Genomic DNA, 20,646 nt, shown 5'->3' with positions numbered 1-20,646 from the left:
AACCTACATGTAATAATAATTTTAAAATTATTCTAAGATTAACAGTAAATATGTAAATCTCTTTTAAAATAATTAAAACTTGTATTGAGGTCAATAATTAGCTCATAAACATCATGTCTATAATTTGGATTATGGGTTGAACAATAAAATTGGATTAAATGTCCATCATTCAAAAAATGATTCTATTTTAGTTTTTATACAAGATTCGATAATATCTGATTTTAAAATTTCTTATAAGATTTGATATGTTAATCTTAATTATAGTTTAATTTGTTGTCACAAAAATAAATTTTATAATAGCATTCTCTCATATTCAAACCCAAACAATCTCGTGTTAATATTAAGGGATTTAAAAGTTTGGAGAAAATCGTTGAGAGTTGGTTGGTTCTTGTTGATCAGAGGGATGTAGATAGATTTGTCTCAATCTTACTTTTGTGGCTCTCTTGTACTCCCTCCGTCCCTATTTATCTATCCACTTTTAACATTTTCACGCATATTAAGAAAATTTAAGTTTGATAAGAAACTTCCATCAATACCCTTATTTAATGCCTTAATTGTAGGAAAATACTAGTGGGATTACTCCATTATCCAATACATATTTGATGAATCAGTGAATCATAGTCATGATATTTATAGTTAGAAGAACAAAGTCAAAGACTCTTCAGATTATTAAATGAAAATTTTTGCTTTGGTTATATAAATGGACAGATATATAGGGACAAGTTTATTTCCATAAAATTACCATGTAATTTGAAGATTATCTTCAATCATGTAAACCTCGGTGGCCTTGACATTGTTGTCGGGCTTTTTTGGGCCCATCAAGGAGCAGTTCCTCATCCTCTCTTATGGCGACTTCTATCAGGTATTTCTGATAACATGTACAAGTACATGTAAGTGTAGCTATGGTTCTCAGTTTCCATGGCCTGTTTACTGATCATCTATATCAACTTTTGTTTTGCAGAATGTTACTGATTTTTATTTATTTTTTTGCAATACAGGTTTTTTGAATTCTTTTTAATATAGATTAAAGCAAAGGTTAACTACTATAAGTCTGAGTGCAGCTTGTTTTATTTGCTACTCCATAGAGTGATGATACACTTTATTATATATGATGATATTAAACAAATATTTTTTTTTGTGCAGACATTTGGTTTTTTTTGATATAGGGTGTACATGTTTTGATTTGGAATATTTTACCAATAGAGACATATATCATCACCGTACGTAATCCTTATCTTATTTATTTTAAATCCTATTACAAGGTGGTAAAAGGGAGGGTTATCATTATAGTTACAAATGTTAGTATCTTATTTAATGTATTACAAGGTGATATCTGTATTCATATTACTTGTTGATTGATTAAATATTTTGTGATTGATGACAAACTAGCTATGTAATCAAGGTAATATATATATGAATTCTTTTTTCTATATAAATGTGTACGCGATTAAATCACAAAGTAGCCACGTAATAAAAGTAAAATATACAGATCATTTTTTGTCTATATTACACCCCAGGGACCAGGTTTGCTCATTGCAGTGTTGCTATTTTGTATTTAGGTATTAAATTATACATCAGAAGTTCTGCTGTATAAGCTTCTTATTGTAATTGCCTCTACTGTAATTTAGATGTAACAACTGTACACCAATGTTCAGTAATCAGTAACAGCAATTTTTTTCTTAAAGTAACTTTCTGGTTCACAAAATCACTTCTGCATTTCAGGATCTAAGTGAGCCACCGGTTGAAGGTCGTCTTTGTAATGCTACATTGGCTTAGTATGCTTGATTTATTGATCAGTTTCAATGTAGTGTTGGATGTTAATTGTACATGCAAAGACAAAGCTCCGAATGTTTTATTTAGTGGCTAACTAAACTGTGGGAATTCATTTTCTGATGCAGGAAATGACCATTTGAGAGTTGTGTTCGTGAAACAAATGGGACTTTTCGACAAGGATATTGTTACTCTTTCTGGCGGGCATACTCTGGTAGATGCCGCTACAGATTATCTTATTTTGTTTTACTAGTTCTCTTTCGTGCATTTTATAAATAAAGAAGGCTTAATGTTATGTCGCACCTTTCCTTCAGGGAAAGGTGAGCACTGTCATTATATTCCATTTTTTGTACGAGCCAACAGGGAGTTTTCAGTTTTAAAAGAGAAGGGCGGCCCTTAAAATAATAGAGTAAATTGTGAAGGTTTTCTTCCCAGATACTGAAATGCGTACATAGAGGCGCTTCTGAAGCTGGTGTGTTGTGGCTAGAAGATTCAAAGGGGTGTTCCTGTTTGAATTGGAGTCGATCAGGAGGCTCTTGGAAATCTCTTAAAGAGTACTATTATTTTCAACTTCTGAGTACAAGATCAAAAAAGCTAGTAAATTTCTCTTGGGTTTAAAGCTAGGCAATTTAAACGTGTTTCGCATAAAAGGTTTTTTTTCCATAATATTACTGTTTTTAAGAATTACTCCTTCCGTCTTACTTAATTTTATACGGGTTTTTTCAACTGCGCGACACGCATTTCAATGCTCTTATGAAATGTAGTTGTGCAACTTATTTTTAAGGTTTTCTTTTTCTGAATAAAAATTTAACATCCAAATTTTTATTCAGGAAAAGAAATTACAGAACTATACTTTCGCTACTTTACAAGAGTATTAAAGTCTGTGTCGTGTCACCGTCCTCCAATGTATACTATCTAAGGGAACGGAGGGAGTAACATTTACTCATTACTATCGTCTAATTTTTTTTCTCAAATGACATAGTAGACAAATGACTCATTTTAATTGGGTCGTTTATGTCCATATATGGGGTTCCATTATTATTTTTTTGACAAACAAAGGGTTCCATTATTATTAGTGTAACTCGAATCAATCATATAATGCCAACTAAGAGCAACTCCAACCATGAAAAACCTTTAACTAAAAAGTGAGTTGGCATACTAAAAATAAATAATATAGCTAAGAGTATCTCCAACCATTGAAAGCCCTTAGTTAAAAGATGAGTTGGCATACTAAAAATAAAATTTTTTAGCTAAACTCGAAAAACTCATACTCCAACCATACCCAGCTGTTGTCTATAATTTTAGCCAACCTCCAGTGGATGACTAAATTTGTTGAACCTCTACAGGTCTGTAAGAAATCTGTAGGAAGATTGCACATCATTTATTACCATATTGAACTGATATATTCTATTTTAACAATCTAAAATATTAATAACATACTATTTTTAAATTATAGCCAACCAATATAGCCAATAGCATTGAAGCAAAATGTCTTACAGGTTCAGCAAATTTTACATAATGTCTTACAGGTCCTATTTAGCCAACGATTATAGCCAACGTCGTTGGCGACGCTCCAATGTCTTGAAAATATCATACTCCAATCATCCCCATCCGTTCTCTATCAATTTAGCCAACCTCTTATGGATGACTATATTTAACTTAGTCAACCTCTTATGGATGACTATATTTGTCGAACCTCTACAAGCCTGTAAGAAATTTGTATGAAGATTACACATCGTTTATTATCATATTGAACTGATATATTCTATTTTAACAATCTAAACTATTACTCCCTCTGTCCCATCAATTCTTTACGTTTTAAAAGAGAAAAAAAAAGTGGGTGAAGTGGTGAGATCAATTGACTTTGAATGTATAAAAAGGAGATATTTGAGTAAAAGAAATGTGAAAGTGGGAAAATGGGAAAGTAGTAGGACCCATTAATTATTTTTGGTAAGTTTTGAACTGTAAAGAATTAAAAGGGATATCCCAAAAAGGAAATGGTTGGGACAGAGGGAATAATAACTTATTATTATTAAACTAGCATAATAGCCCGTGCAAGGCACGGGACGCTAGTTCGAAACATTATATGATGAAATTGTCGAAATATTATTTTCGCTTTAATCAAATGTTCCTTGTAAAGTTTGAAACGTTTTGATGAAATTGTCGATATGTTTTTTAACAAAAGTTTCTTGGTTATTTTCAAGCATTGGGCAATAAGATAAAAGGAAACATAATTTGGAATATCATCTAATGATGCATAACCCGATTATAAAAGAATAACACAACTATTTTAAATTATTTTGGACAAACTTGCAAGTCTACACATTCCATGATTAGAGGTGAATAAGCTCTATCATATCTAGAAAGTATTTAATGATCTCGCATTGTAACGATTGCTGCCCCAAGAAGATTAACGTATTTGTTGGTTGAAATCTATACCAGTTTTGACAAAAATGATGTCGTCTTCCACTCTCATTTTGTGTTCAAAAGTGTGCTGAACACTCATCCGCATTTATGTAGTGAAAGTTGTCAGTTTAAATAGGACAAAATATTTATCGTTGGGGGGCATATAAACTGGAATCAAAACACCGGGCACAATGCTGACCTAGTTTGGCAACTTTATATGCATATGCAAGATATGTGTGCCCCTTCCGCAGAATGCGGGTTTGTCCAGCAACTGAAACACACAAAGAAAAAGATCAAACTAAACATATGATATAAAAATCATTGAGAAGCAATCTAAAAGCATAAATACAATGCTCTGAATCCTGTGAAAGCAGGAGCAATCACATTACAAAGCTCTAGTGCAAGTTTAAACCAAATATTTCTATAATGTGTTCATTTTTTAAATAAAAGGCATATATACCCTTAATAACATAAAAATCTAATATTAGTTCAAACGAACCTCTAACTTTATTAATCAATATTAAAGAAGAGCACACAACTCAGGAGGCGGGCCTAGCAAACCTAAACAATGATATATCGCTACAGCTGATTTTTTGGGAAACGCAATATAAAGAGCTTGAATTTACTCAGCTTTAAAACTTGAACATAAGTACAGACCTCAATGACCAAATTTACTCTAATTTCTAATTTGGTTTATTCTATAAAGCAAGAAGTGAAGACTAATGTCAAAATACAGTGCAGAGCTGATTAATAACATGATGATACAACTGGTCTATTACAGTATTTATTAAACTAATTTATATACCTAATTGTGACTCTGTTTGGGTTCAGGTATTTACGTGAAAGAACGTATAACACCTCACATGAGGATAATTAATTCGGAAGGGACACCTTTATACAAAATATCTTGTGTGTGGAGAGATATAAAGAGATATAGCAAGGATTATATCAGGGGAGAGGTTACCAGTTTGACTTGTACTCTCGCATTAGTCGTGACATTAATTAATCACTTTAAATAATAATATAACAAACTGATAAATTTTAACTTGGTTGAAACAGATTAGAAAAGGTGATCATTCTTTAGATTTACTTTAACTATTTGTAAGTACACGACCTGGTCCACTTTTCGTGTGCAAGCATTCAGGTAAAACATCAATTTGCAGCTGAGATTGTTTGGTTGTACAATAAGAGGAAAAAAACTAAAATAATGGTATCTTGGGTTATTAAACTTTTATTTATGTTACGAAGCCATAATTATATCATGATTTAAAATTATTCTTGGAAAATAAAATTGTTTTATATTATAAAAGTAGAAATATTTTAATAAAAATATATGTTTAAATAAATAATATGTTGATACTAAGCTTATGATATTTAACTTTTAAATAACTATGAATACTATATTTGGAGACAGTAGAATAATGAATGAAACAAATAGAAGAGAACTTCCATGACTGATACGGTTACTTGTTAAAAGGTACGTGGAGTGTGGTACAATTCATAAACCAGTTGATGCTAGAAGAGGAGCATGCCTGAATGAGGAAATCTGATGCTCTAACCCAATAGAATTTGTTAACTAAAGATAGTGCTTCTCACAATATTTTATTTTCCAATTTAATTTATTTATCTTAAAATTCAGAAATAAGAGTATGTACTGTAAGCAGGACAAACTATTGGCTGTTGACATGACAATTAAATTTGAACACTTAAATAGATAACTGGAGCACATGAATTCAGTCTTTTGAGTGGTAGATTTTTTTTCCTCAAGTAGATTTTTTTTCCCTCAAGACTGTGGAGAATACTGTAGTTAAATCATATAAATATGTTTCCACAGCATATTCAAGCCTAAAAGATTTGATCATATATCAAATAATCATCCACCCCGACATTAAGACACATCAGAGCATGTAAGTGGAGAAGCATAAACAAACTACAATAGAACAGAAAGTGGATTAATCTTGTCTTACCAAGTTCAGGAGAGCTTTTTAGAAGACTCCAATTGCGTGTAATTTTGTCGCCCTCTCCATTACGTTCAGCGTCACTGCCTTCTTTTTGTTCCTATTTTTAGGAAAACCAAAAGTGTTACGAAAGCATTGGAAAGTAATTGGTACAAAGCTTTGCACTGTAAATACCACATCTCTAGAGCATAATAATGAACAAAAATAATGGAAGAGAACTTGCATGGCTCATACAGTCACTTCTAAAAAGTTATACACAGTGTGGAACAACTCATAAATCAGTTGCTGCTAGACAGAGCTGTGTAGACCTGAATGAGGACATTTTTATGCATTCCTAGTCTTTATTTGAATGAGAAAGATAAGTGGCTGTACTTTACCAAAGTAATTCTGGTTAAAAAAGTAAAATTCTCGTCCAGTTTCTTCCACATCCTGTATTTTTCTCAAATCTGGAATCCTGATTTTATCAAAAGGTATTGGACTGCAATGAAGGCTGTCGCATTGGCGCTCCTCTGTCCATTGACATAATAAATTTGTTTACGTGTATCTGGAAGAGGTAATTTTTCCTATTGGAACATACAAATTTGTCAACCAGGTGTTTCTGTTTCCTCTAAGCATCCCAAGGGAAAAAACCTTGTATTACCACCGGCGTTAATGTCTCTTTAGCAGAAATGAGGGTGGAGAGTCACAAGCTCAAAATCTACAAAATATTAAGTAGTCAACTCATTTAAAATTTAAAATTATGCTTTTATTCACCAAAAAAATTAAATATAATAATGTTAAATAGGTAGTGGAAAAATTATTAAAAACTGAAACGACCTATGGGAAAAACGGAGGGAGGACCTTGTATAAATTACTTTTCACAGAAATCTCGAGTTCATTTAAGCTAATCGATGTATAAATTGTTACAGTGCCACATGTTCATTGCTCCCTTATGATAAATTGGGCATGTGAGCTAATTAAAAAGAAAAGAAAAGATAAGGGTAATAAAATGATTGTATTTTAGCAAGATTAGTATAAACCTGTCACATGATTACTCTGGATTACCTCGACCCGCTAATAATTTATGTAATTCCTTGTCTTATGGCCCTTGAACCTGCATTACATATATTTCCCAAAACAAAATTGCTTAGCACATGTTATCAAGTTATCATAAATTTTTTAAAGTAGGTGTATTATTGTAGAGAAAATGACAACACTAAAAAATACATGCATATTTTGTAGGCTGGAATCAAATCATAACTACCTGCGCGACAAAGAATCTCCAAATCAAATTGGCCAAGAATGTATGTTCATCTTCAATGTGCTATCAAGTTGAAATTCAACAGTGTGCTAACTATTTAAGAAATGTGTCCAATTCTGCTCCTGTAAAATTATAATTGAGTTGACCAGCAACAGTAACGTAAGCCTGGAAAAAATGTCCATTGCCAAATTTCTATATTGAATCAAGTTCTACATTTAAAAATATTTTAAAATCATAATATCACCTACCATTCTCACACAAAGATATAAATGGGTTTTAAGTTTAACTACTCACCATAGACCGCTAGAGTTTGTTGATGGCATATAACAACATTAAATTTTTATAGTCATCTTAGACCAAAACAGACCCTTAAATTCGGCAAAAAAAAAAAAAAACAGACCCTTAAATCACACAAAAGTTTTCATAAAAGCATAAAGGTAGCTTCTTACAGTGTGCATTGGACATAATTGTAAGCAGACTTATAAATACTGCTCCTCATTCGAGTTGACTGCATTAGCTGCATTTTCAGGATGCGTCTTCCTTCTCCGTCTATTATGACCAGCTAAACCCTTGCAACAACTTATTTTACCTTCATCAAACTCCTGAAGAGCACAAAACATGCCATACGTTTATCCAACAAAAATCAATCAATATTTTTATGTAATTATTACATTCAGCATGAAAAGTATACACAACCCAATTATACATTTATCAAAGGCTCAACTATATCAAACCCATTTTAACTAAATGCTGCAGCAGATACGCAAAATACATCAAACAAAAATGCATCTCATTGTCAATGTTGACTGTTGAGCTTGTGTCCTCAGTCTCTGCACAAACAGTGTACAAGTCTCCTTGACATGGATAACATTATTCTTAAGTTTTTGCTTCGGGCTATTAAGAGCACAAGATTATTTCCAGAGACGGCGGAGCTAAAACCATCAAGAAAATCACTCTTGGAGAAGGTATATTTTCAACTATTATATATGTTTTTCTAATAATGTCACGACAATTCTCAGGAAGTTGACCTCTTTCTTCAATAGGGTGTATTCTTGCTCAATACCAAACCTATTACAAAAATAACATTTTTAGAATATATACAAGAAGTCCTGGAAAATAAGAATTTCAGTTTGACTGTTAAAGATAGATATGGAAGACTGAGAATTTAAAAAGCATACCAAGGAACTTCAGCTGAAAATCTTAGCCGCATTACATCTGTTGTTTGTAAGAATTGGCTCATCAGCTGGTGTGTATACCTGTATCATAGCAAATGGACCGATAATTACTGGTTTGACCGGTTCATCTTGTACACTACAACTTCAAACCAGGTTGTTTGTTTTTCATTATAATTCTTTTGTGCAACTTAACAGTAAAATGGTTTAGACAAAAGAAAGTGAACATAGCCTACCAATATGTGGTTACCCCTTCTGAATGGATCCTTAAATATTGCTTAAGGACTGATAAACTAACACAAACAAAAAAGAAATTACCTAAGCAATTTTAAGACAACAATCCAAATTGAAACAAACACAAGAGCACAGTAAGTGACAAAAACTTACTTTACGATCACTTCACTATCATCCCCTGGTGCCTGACCAGTACTTGATCCATCAAATTCCATTTTGGGAGCTTGATGGGATCATCGACCGGACCAGAAAGGGACTGAATACAATCAAATATACAAGTTACATGAGCGACGACTGTTAACCAATAGTGAATAATCCAAAATTACTTTTAAGAATTTCAGATAATTACTCTAGCTTAGCCCTTGAGGCCGCCAACAACATCAATCCTGTTAAGAAGGACCATTAATAACCCTATAAAAGGTTACACATATGTGTAAGATAGCCATCAATTCTCTTGGAACTCATAGAGAACCTATCTAACACATGGAAAGGTGTTTGCAAATTAGGAACTTTTTAAGTTAAAATTTATAGAGTATTCGTTATAAGCAACTGGTGAGGCCTAGTTCTATTATTCTTTCCTTCTATTTAATTACTTAACATATCTATTTATCTAGTATACTCAGTAGTTGACACAAAACTAAATTCAAATCCTTAACATGCCAGTACATACACCCATCTGCAAATAATATATCACAAAAGAAAGACAAAATACAATACACGATGCATTAAACAGATAGAGTAGATACACCTACAGACAGCCCACCACTATTCGGACCTGCTTCGGATCCTGATCCTGCAAAACTGCAAGAAAGAAATTTTAAGTACAATGCAACTAAATTGCGGCCATTAGGCCTCAAATTGTAAAAAATGGTGGGCTTAAAGACAGCAGGAGGGAAGGGGAAGCAAAGTAATGAGACCTCTGATTTCTCAATTTTTTGCAAGAAATGTACCATCAACATGGTTAACCAAAACCATTTCCAGATTGACAACCTTTATAATGATACCAGCATTTTCACCTGGAGAATATGCGAGCTTAGCATACAAACCTTGTTGGCCAGTTTGCCGAGTATTTTGCCTCCGCTTAGATAGCCTTCACCTTTCCAAAACATCCTCGCTGATGGTAACCTTAGGCCGCCCAATATTTCTAGTAGCTTGGTCGCTTAAGTTCAAAGGGTCATTCTCACAAACACCTTGGACTGGAATACTTCTTTCTACATACTAAAATCAGACTTTTATTAAACTACTCACTAATCATCAGTGAAAACATTAAATCAGTTTTAAGATTAACCTCTATCCTGAAAAATAAAACATATTGTTTTCTAACACGAATTTTGCCACAAGGCCCAGCAAAAGCTCCACTAAAATGACCACTCAGCACAGAAAATTAAGCGAAACACTTCCTGAAAACATAAACGAAAAGGCAACCATACAACTAATTGCAACCTGTAAAATTTAAAACATTGTCTAGTTGTCTTACAAGCAAATTCAGACAATTCTATTGGACACTATTGCATGCGATATATACATGGAAGTTTTATTTAGCTATCAAAATCAACATTTTTTTTGTGCCTCAAGACAGGACCGAGTAAATTTATAATTAAGAGAGGCACATGTGATTTTAACCATCAGCATGTGATATGCACAGGTGATTTTTAAATGAACATCTTACTTATATTCTAAAGTAGACCGCACAACCCTCTTTCATCGTACATAGATATAACACAAACAAAATAGCTCACAGTAAATAACCCTGTTGAAATTTTCAGCAAAAAATAAAATAATAATATACCAAAAAACAAACATATTTATCAAGGTATCAACACAGACTTCGTCATATGAATTGGCATGTATATGAAAGTCAAGTCAGGATACCCAGTACCCATTATACCAAGCTTTACTAAATGATCAATCACCAAAGAGCAAATCGAAACAGTTGCAAGTGTGTAGCTACAACAAACAAGACATAACAATACCAAACCAATAAAATAGTGCAAAAATAGAGATTAAAATCATGTTTCATCACTGATTCACGATCAAAAAGCACAAAAAAATATGAAACTGCAGCAAGACATTAGTGTGTGCAATATTAGCTCCATGAATTAGGAAAAGTCATAAACTCAGAAACCTTCCGAAATGGGCATGGTCGGGGTGTGATCGGACCGAAGGGAACCGCGGAAATTAAGGGGAGACGACCCGCCGAATTCACACCAAAAATCGATAACATAAACACAACGAAAGCTTTAACTGCGCATATAAACGAAACGGTCATCTAAATTGAGAGAATTAGGAGGCTTGGAGTTATCTTTAATTAACCAATTATTAGTCATATATTTGTTAAGACTCCCCTCGCACTCTTCTAAAACAAAAGGGGGTTAGGTTAAAATCATCCAATAAAAAGAATAGATATTTACCTACACTTGATCATTTGCATTTAATCCAGAACCTTCAAGTTGTCTAACTTGATTTTAATTAGTTCTTGGCAAACCTTATGCCAATAGTGGAGGACTACTGAAAGAATAGAGGGAACTGTGTAGCTGGGGGAAGACTAAAAAATAGATAAGTATTCAAATTATATTTTTTCATTGAACTCAACACAACGACATGATCAATATATCCAATTAACTCAAATCTACACTTCATAACACAGCCTAGCCGGTAGTTGCATTCTTAGATATTAAACAAATAGAAAACTAATAACGACTAATTAACATCCAACACCTTCAAAATTAGAACACGTTATTCATCAACTGTGATTGAAAGATATAAATCAAGCACTCGTATATTAATGAACAGCCTTCCGGCAATCGAAAAACTAAGGCAGACGACACGCCTTTGATCCGAACTTTACTTGTAATTTCACACTCAAAACAACTCAACCAGCTCCTAAGATAATCAAAACCCTAAAAGTAATATACATATTGACCAATACAATCAGGAGCAAAAAAAATCATAGTTCGACCTTGTAAGAATTGGCACCGACATGGATCGGGGGAGCGAACGCCAGCGGACACTTTTGGAATTTTCTTGATTAGTGTAATTTTTGTAAGAGCAGAAAATAGCGAAACCGCAGCTTTGATTTGTATAAGCTTGTTAATAAAATTGAGATTTTCATATGCTTGTAACGTATCTTTGTTTAGGAACTAGTTGAGAAGCCGCGCGTTGCGGCGGTTTATAAAAGTTATATTAATGATTCAATATTAATATTTGTAGGATAAAATAATTTTATAGCTGTCTATAAAAAGTATATTAATGTTTCAAAGTTAATATTTGTAGGATAAAATAAATTTATATTATAAAATTCTTGATGTAATACCAATACTAACATATAAAATTGCAAAATTGGACTATAATTCATGGTGAAAAAATGAAAATAAATTTATACACGTAATTAACAATTTAAAGTATGACGAATCTTAATTTTATTTGTTTTTTTTTTTTTAAAGTAATCATGTTCTTACATTGTCACCTTCCTCCAATTTTTTTGGATTGATTGTGCACAAAAACATCTAACTTAAATATAACTACTCTCTCAAAAATTGATTGAACGGAACAAACAAATAATGCATGAATAATTCTTTCATGTATACAAAGTAAATAATATAAACATTAACAACAACAAACATGTCCGATGAACAAAACAGATATTATAAAAGAATAACCAACAAACATACATCACTAATAATTAATTTATTGACATCAACCATCAATATCATGTCAAGACTATATTCTTTTCCCGTGTTTGGTTTTGTCGACTCCAATATAACGGTTTATAACTACATTTGCTTGCAACAACCTTTACTGTATAAACAGCCTTCACTTATCGTTGCAGAAGAACGACACTTCCAAGTTAGAAATCGAGCAAGAGAAAGGTATTTCTAATTTTTGATATTTTTCATCCAAAAATTTCAGAAAATTAGAAAAAATAGAACGGAGCGATGCGAGAGCTGCCACCTACACGCTCCTCGCTTCTCCTCTAAAAATCGAGTAAGAGAACTATCAGGTAGGTTTGTGGTATTGAGAGAGGAGGTTGTGTTTAGATGATTCAAAATCCTACGATCTATACGGGTATTGAAAATTTGAAAAATAGAACGGAGCGATGTGAGAGGCGCCACCTACACGCTCCTCGCTTCTCCTTTAAAAATCGAGTAAGAGAACTATCAGGTAGGTTTGTGGTATTGAGAGAGGAGGTTGTGTTTAGATGATTCAAAACCCAACGATCTATACGGGTATTTATAGATGCAGAGAGACTTGTTTGCTACTCTTTTCCATAATTAAATAATCTGAACAAAATCAGATTAAAATTTTCAAGCTACTATATTCCATAAATAATTTGTCTTTCCCATAATTTAATAATCTGAGACAAAATCAAATCAGATTAAAACTTTCAAGCTATTATATTCCATAAATAATCTGAAACAAAATCAGATTCTGAAACCTGCTTCTAATATATCCGAAACTAAAAAAAGGTAGTTCTAATTTTTGATATTTTTCATCCAAAAATTCCAGAAAATTAGAAAAATAGAACAGAGCGATGTGAGAGGCGCCACCTACACGCCCCTCGCTTCTCCTTTATATAAGTATATTGATTTGCTTCGGAATCCGGCTTTGTTTAGGAATTTGCTTCGGAATCAGGCTTGTAATGTATTTCTGCTTATGAATTTGCTCCGGGATCAGGTAATTTATTTGCTCAGGAGCTAGGCTTACCATGTACCTGTTCTGCTATAATATATACTAGCAGAAAAGCCCGTGCGAGGCACGGGCCTCTAGTTTATGTAGTGTTTTAAATAATATTGACGTGTCGTTGTATTGTTTCGAGCAACCTAATAGCAAATATGAAAATTATATAATATTGACGAAATTTTTATTTTTTGACAAAATAAATAGATATGAAAATGTTATATTTGCAACCTAATAATAATAATAATAATAATAATAATAATAATAATAATAATAAGTACTATATTTTTCAAAAATCTATGTATCAAAAACTACAGCTGAATTGATTTTTCTATATTCAAATTCGTGAGGATATAGAGGTCATCATCATACTATCTACATGTTCAAAATTACATTCGACATAAATACTGAAATTTTTAGATTTTAAATATATTATTCCTCATTAAAAGTATTTGTAATTTATTGTTGAAAATTATTAAATTATTTCACCTAACATAATATGATTTTGATGAAAACTTGTTCTTGATATTTTGAATTACGATATTCTAAATCGTCATTACAAGAAGATGTGTAGCGTGCATTGTTTTACATTTATTTATTCTTTTTTTGAGCATAGATTTGGCGTCATAGTTAAATTCAAAATTACATTCGACATAAATATTGAAATTTTTAGATTTTAAATATATTATTCCTCATTAAAAGTATCTGTAATTTATTGTTGAAAATTATTAAATTATTTCACCTAACATAATATGATTTTGATGAAAACTTGTTCTTGATATATTGAATTACGATATCCTAAATCGTCATTACAAGAAGATGTGTGGTGTGCAGTGTTTTACATTTATTTATTCTTTTTTTAAACGTAGATTTGGCGTCATAGTTAAGTGACACATGATGGGGCAGATCATCAACACAGTCTTTTTTAGCATATGCTGCACACATTTTGCATAAATAGAAATTGTAACAATTAAAAAGACTAATACCTTATTTTCTTATAAAAGTATAATTTCAACAAATAAACTTATAACTGTGCCCAAAACAATTCTGACACCTTTAATGTGGTTTAACTTTTTAATTTTCATATCAGCGGTAAAGTATTTTAATGTCATAGATTTTTATTGTTAATTTAAAATATTAGAAGATTATTACTTTGATACAATCTGTTATAATATCGGCTTGTTGTTAAATTTTAATTTTTATAATTAGTTTTCTAAACTTGATGATCAAGACTTTTAATGATTTTTTATATAATTTTTATAAATTAGATCTCAAACAATGATTTCCTGGAATCTGAAATAGCAAAAACATATAAGTCACACCCCATGAAGTTCACAAAGACATGATATAATTAGCTCAATTAGTTGTGTATTTATTTTTTTAGCTTTGTGCAAACTTAAATTTTTAAATATTTTGATACTCGTATTTCTTAGGGGTGAGCAATGTAGCATATCATGTTCATTTGTTAAAGATTAATTTGCGTGAGTTCGTGGGTTTACCCAGTGCGCACCCGAAAGGTAGCGGCTGCGGGTTTCTACGTTAAAAAAAAATAAAATATATTCAATATCTAATATTCTGGATTATGAAAAGAAAAACTATTCTTGTTCTACTTCCGTTTAGTCAGATATTAGTTTTCACCGTATCGCGTCAAATTATCCGGTTCAAAATTAATTATATTTTTTAGATTAATTTGTAAATGATTAATTAATTTAATTGCAGTTTGAATCATTTTATTTAACTGGTATGTTATATATTATCGATGGCATATTAAAAATTATAGTTTTAAGACTTTAATATATATATAGTTTATTTCTTTGTGTTATTTCATTTTAACCAAGTAATTTTTTTTGAAAATAAATCAAGTAAAATTTATAACTCAATTCTTTTTAGTAGGTCTCGTAAACGCTTTTTATTATTATTTGATTAACAATATAAAATTTCCCTAAAATCAACTTTACATCACAAGTTTGATAAAAAAAAAAACTTTATATCACAAGTTATAATATTTCAAATTCATATATCATTAAAGTTACATCATTTAGATATATATTCTGACACCAAATTTGATGTCTTTGGCAATATTCTTATATCTATATTTTTTTAAAATAGATTTAGTTACACGTCCAATTCTGAATTCATAAGTTTAAAATAAAAACTATTCTAAATAAGAATATTCTTTTAATTACCTTATTTAGTGTTCTCCAAAATATTGCAATCTCTATATAAATCACCTTTTATAATAATTTTTTTTAATATGACATAGTCCATGTTGAAAGGCCATCAACTTTTTGTTTCAGAGATGCTCACTGAAATCTTACACGATATATGAGACTTAACTGAAATAATAACTTATTTTAAATAAATAAGATATTGAAAAAATATAAATACCACAGTTTTAATGTATGTATTTAAGGCTTTTGAATGACATGTTGAATGCTTGTGTAGCTCAAGTGGTTTAAGCGGTGCATATGAATAGAGAGGTCTCGGGTTCAATTCTTGTCAATAACATATTTTTTATATAAATGAGGAGGAGGTAGGTTCGGAGTTAGGCTCAGGTTCGGATCTAGGTAATTTATTTGCTCAGGAGGGAGGCTTAAGTTTAAAATAAAAACTATTCTAAATAAGAATATTCTTTTAGTTACCTTATTTAGTGTTCTCCAAAATATTGCAATCTCTATATAAATCACCTTTTATAATAAAAAATTTTAATATGACATAGTCCATGTTGAAAGGCCATCAACTTTTTGTTTCAGAGATGCTCACTGAAATCTTACACGATATATGAGACTTAACTGAAATAATAACTTATTTTAAATAAATAAGATATTGAAAAAAATATAAATACCACAGTTTTAATGTATGTATTTAAGGCTTTTGAATGACATGTTGATTGCTTGTGTAGCTCAAGTGGTTTAAGTGGTGCATATGAATAGAGAGGTCTCGGGTTCAATTCTTGTCAATAACATATTTTTTTATATAAATGAGGAGGAGGTAGGTTCGGAGTTAGGCTCAGGTTCGGAGCTAGGTAATTTATTTGCTCAGGAGGGAGGCTTAACACGAACCTGTTGGGCTACTATATATACTAGCCTTTAACCCGTGCAAAGCACGGGCGCTTATATAACTCGTAATTTATTAATTATAATTTAAATCTTAACACCATTTTATTAGTATTTTAGTATTAATAATTTGGATTTTAGTTAAATTATATTAACCAACTGATTATATCTTCTAACGGAAATTTAACTTTCACAATTTATTATCTATCTATAATTATTTTTCTGATATTAATATGTGATAGTTTATTCAATTAATTTTAAATCAAAATTTTCATATTTCATATATCTTCATATGTTACGTAATGGTTCGTGTTTGTAATGAAATAGAACACGTTAGAGTTAAATTTCGAGTAGAATACGTTATAATTAAAAAATAGCGTCTCTAATTATTTATATGTATTTTAGACAAAAGATATTCAAAATTGTATATTTATAATTAGTTATACATTTATCTATAATTTTTTTTAAATATTAATATATGTTATTAACAGTAGTTTCATCTTTTTCAACTAATTATAAATTATATTTAAAAAGATATTAATATACATAAGGAGTGTTTTTAGTATATGAAACTGTTTAATAGCTATCTACATGTTGTAGACTTTTAGTTTTAGAAGAGAGTACAAAACCAAAATTTTGTACGACTACAAATTATACGTATGTTGGCTTTTTATAGTATAGTATAGATAAGTAGATTATAGCCAATTAATATAGTCAATACCATCGAAGCACGATGTTTTACAGGTTTAACAAATTTTACATAATGTCTTATAGATCCAATTTAGCGATTGATAATAGTCAACCGAGATGCTCTAAGAGTTATGAAAAAAATTGGAAATAATTTTTTGGATACCTAGCATTCTTCTAATACTATTGAAAGCAATAACCAATAAAAGTAGGAGTAGACACTGATTACTAGTCAAACTTGCATTTAATTTAATACGAGATATATAAGGATCTCGTTATTTTGTAAAGTAAATTGTACTCCCTCCGTTCTTAAATATCTGTCTTTTGACTTTTTAGTACACATTTTAAGGTGCTTTGACCACATAGCTAGAGATGTTATTTTCAAGTATTTCTTTTTGTGAATGAAAGTGTTGATATAATATTTTTATTCAGAAAAAGAAAATTTCAAAAATAATATTTTTAACTATATAGTCAAAACACTTTAATATGCGTGCCAAAAAGTCAAAAGGCAGATATTTAATAACGGAGGAAGTAGATAACAACATCTATAACTTTTTTGAATCCATTAATGAATATGATTGTGTAGATAGTGTCCCAACTGTCACAATCGGCTGTTCATTAATATATAATATCAACATAGTCACCTTTAAGCTACCTTTGCATTCTAATAATTTCTTCATCTCGGCAGTTTATTTGTATATGGCGACTTTTAGCTTGAAACTTCTCAGTCTAATTTGCATAGTTCTTCTTTGCCAATTTGCAGGCATCCGGTGTAAGCATGGTCATTCCATAGATATCTTTCTTCCTATGTTATATATACTTGCACATGTCTTTGTCATTTATAATTATTTACTAAAACTCAAATTCTTTGAATATTTTGTCAATTAGGCGAAAATATGATCGAGAAAAAGTCCTCTACATTACAAAAAGCAATCAAGACATCGGATGGAGTTGACAGACTTACTTTTTGTGTCCCTCGTATATGTATTCCCGGTGGACCATGTTGGTGTTGCATACATGCTCTTGGTGCTTGTGCAAAGGACAAACAAGTGTGCCTTGACTTCTGCAAACAGTAGAGTGTAGTCACATTATCAATAATACATGTATCCATCTATTTTAATTATTTGTTGATCGTGATGAAAAGTGTTATGTATTTTTTTTTAAAAAAAATATTATTAAAATAAAATAAAACCTATCATGTCAACACGAGTATATCGAGAGATTTTTATATACTAATTGATATGACTCATTATAAATTTTAATTGTGTTCAACGTTAAATACACATTTGTAACTACTAATTGGAAGTTCAAAAGTGAAAAGAGTTTACATCAAGTTTATAGTTAGTAGTAAAATATGAGTGGCCGGAAAGAGTTTACATCAAGTTTATAGTTAGTGGCATGGTGAGTCTGGGGTGCGGCCTAGTGAAAGGGCTTATTGAGACTAGGATAGGTATGTTGGGAGCTCTTGGGCATGTCTGAGATTTGTTGAAAGTTTTGGTAGGGCTATAGTGAGCATGTGATGGATTGAGAGGGGCTAATTATGACATCCCAAGCCCATAATTGAATGCATATCGGACCCAACAACCCACCACCGCTCGTCCCAAAAGTGCTAGCAAATTGATATACTTTAGTTATGTTATTTGCTTGTACTTATAAAGGCCCAAATACTCTTACAAACACCCCCTCTTATATGCTCGACCTCCTCGTCGAACCGACAATCAAACTTATAAAACTCGGACAGTGCCTTTGCACTTCCAGCCGATTAGAACTCTAATGCCATTTATAAAATCCCAAACTCATAACATGTATTTAATTAAAAGAACACAATATTTACAAGGTGAAGAAAATAGATACAAGAAGGGAGAAAGAGAGCACGCTACTAACACTCTTCAAACAGAGTATTCCATTGTCTTTCCAGGGATTCCTGAAATTACCCAACCATTGCTTTAGCCTGGAAGAATCTTACCACCTAATTTTTTTATCTGATATATAAGATTATGAAATGCTTTTAATTTAAAATTTTAAAATAAGTGTTGAATTTTTAGCCTAGCAACGAAAAAATTGGGGGTTAGTTATCACTTAACTCTTTTATCATGATTTGCTATATCATTTGATAACCTTTAACTTTTTGATCTCATTTGCATCATTTGACATAAATTAATTATAATTATTTAAATTTATATAATTCAAGTTAAAATAATGAATTTCGGTGAAGTTCCCTGATGTATATTTGACTAAGATTTGACGTGAACTTCTTTATATGATAATATAATGATAAAATAAGATATAATTAAAGAAAAGTTTAAGACAACTCTCCATTTTTAAATAGGATGATCATTTTCCCCGTCTCGCCTATATGAGTCTCGAGGACCAGAATTTTTTTTATAAATAATTCGGGATCGGGACGGGGATTAGTGTCTCCCGGCCCGATCATCCCAATTATGTGTGTGTGTGTTTGTGTGTATGTGTTTTCTTATATATAAATTTGTGAAATATAATTACATTTAGATGTGATTTTTTAACATCTTAAGACATAAGTAAAAAATCAAAAGCAGTTAAAAAGAGATAAATGAAATAATCTTTGATCATCTTATAATTTTAATTCTCAATTATTTTATCGTTATTCTGATTCATGAACAAGTTCGCGTCATGTTTAATCAAATTCATGTCATTTCATGAAATTTTAACATAAAATGTTTATTTCATTAGCAACTTCAAATTAACTTTGCGTTGGATGACTAAATTTGTGATATAATTCTAACGAGATCTAAAATTTACGAAGATATACTTGATAATTCAAATCAAAATAAGTGAATTAACGAATAATTAAACTTAAAACAAGTCCGGCAACAATATATGTGGTTAATTATTTCAATATTTCCTCTTTATATTGTCCATAGTGGCAACCACATGACCTATTTCATCATACTTGGGAGTTGGGAGTAATTCTTTGTGTTTATTTCATTCCATGAATTAGATACGAAGCCCCCGTTTTTTACTTTGTTTAACAGAATAAGAGAAGCTAAATAGCTGTGACTTCTATTTTCTTTAATCTGTTTTGTTTATATAAGTATAAGTATTTTTAAAAAGTTGACAATTGATAGCTTTTATCTCAAGCTTGGTTCTTCTCCAAACATTTTATTAATTTATTTACTTCTCATTTCTAATCCACTTTTTTATTTTAAGCAAGAAATCATTTTTCTTAAACTTATCCAAACGGCCTCAAAGTCTATTTCGTATGTACTTCATATTTCCGGCAAATATACAATAATGTGCATCGCAAAACCTCTGTTCATAAAAACACTCCCACGACACAGCAACAATATCCAAATCAAACCAAACTGAAAGAAAGTTTCTATTGGAAGATTTCTAATGAAAATACAACCCCTTAAAACAATGCAAAAAAAAGAAACATAAAAAGAAGCCAAGTTTCTAAGCAACAAGCA

At 31.0% G+C, this 20,646-nt stretch overlaps 1 protein-coding gene across 33 annotated transcripts; it reads right to left on the bottom strand.

The window, feature by feature from the left end:
• Positions 1–4,036: 4,036 nt before the first annotated feature.
• On the bottom strand, positions 4,037–11,912 carry LOC108209144 (glutamine synthetase cytosolic isozyme-like). Of its 33 annotated transcripts, none has more exons than XM_064087331.1 (13): positions 9,698–11,907; positions 9,529–9,581; positions 9,130–9,191; positions 8,934–9,036; positions 8,783–8,839; positions 8,553–8,630; positions 8,403–8,442; positions 7,824–7,976; positions 7,378–7,496; positions 7,154–7,227; positions 6,512–6,831; positions 6,144–6,234; positions 4,037–4,447 (listed from the first exon to the last, which is right to left on the bottom strand). In XM_064087331.1, the coding sequence occupies exons 4-8, from the start codon at positions 8,993–8,995 to the stop codon at positions 7,854–7,856; spliced, it is 360 nt and encodes a 119-aa protein (XP_063943401.1). In that variant the 5' UTR covers positions 8,996–9,036; positions 9,130–9,191; positions 9,529–9,581; positions 9,698–11,907; the 3' UTR covers positions 4,037–4,447; positions 6,144–6,234; positions 6,512–6,831; positions 7,154–7,227; positions 7,378–7,496; positions 7,824–7,853. The 33 variants fall into 33 exon arrangements, 31 of the variants coding, with proteins under 31 accessions (XP_063943401.1, XP_063943405.1, XP_063943399.1 ...); XM_064087335.1 differs by having other exon boundaries at positions 9,130–9,166; positions 9,533–9,581; XM_064087329.1 differs by having other exon boundaries at positions 9,827–11,907.
• Between the last annotated feature and the right edge of the window lie 8,734 nt (positions 11,913–20,646).

The sequence above is a fragment of the Daucus carota genome, chromosome 2 (genome assembly GCF_001625215.2).
Source record: "Daucus carota subsp. sativus chromosome 2, DH1 v3.0, whole genome shotgun sequence".
Taxonomy (NCBI): domain Eukaryota; kingdom Viridiplantae; phylum Streptophyta; class Magnoliopsida; order Apiales; family Apiaceae; genus Daucus; species Daucus carota.
Note: the sequence above shows the minus strand (reverse complement) of the source record. Positions and strands in the feature narration are given on the sequence as shown.

What these genes read in the sequence shown, in the direction of transcription:
- LOC108209144 (XM_064087311.1), bottom strand. Translation starts at nt 8,995, where the DNA reads ATGGAATTTGATGGATCAAGTACTGGTCAGGCACCAGGGGATGATAGT. An exon ending in GATAGTGAAGTGATCGTAAA is followed by an intron (nt 8,840 to 8,933) that starts GTAAGTTTTTGT and finishes TGTTTGTGTTAG; the next exon opens with TTTATCAGTCCTTAAGCAAT. An exon ending in GAAGGGGTAACCACATATTG is followed by an intron (nt 8,631 to 8,782) that starts GTAGGCTATGTT and finishes GCTATGATACAG; the next exon opens with GTATACACACCAGCTGATGA.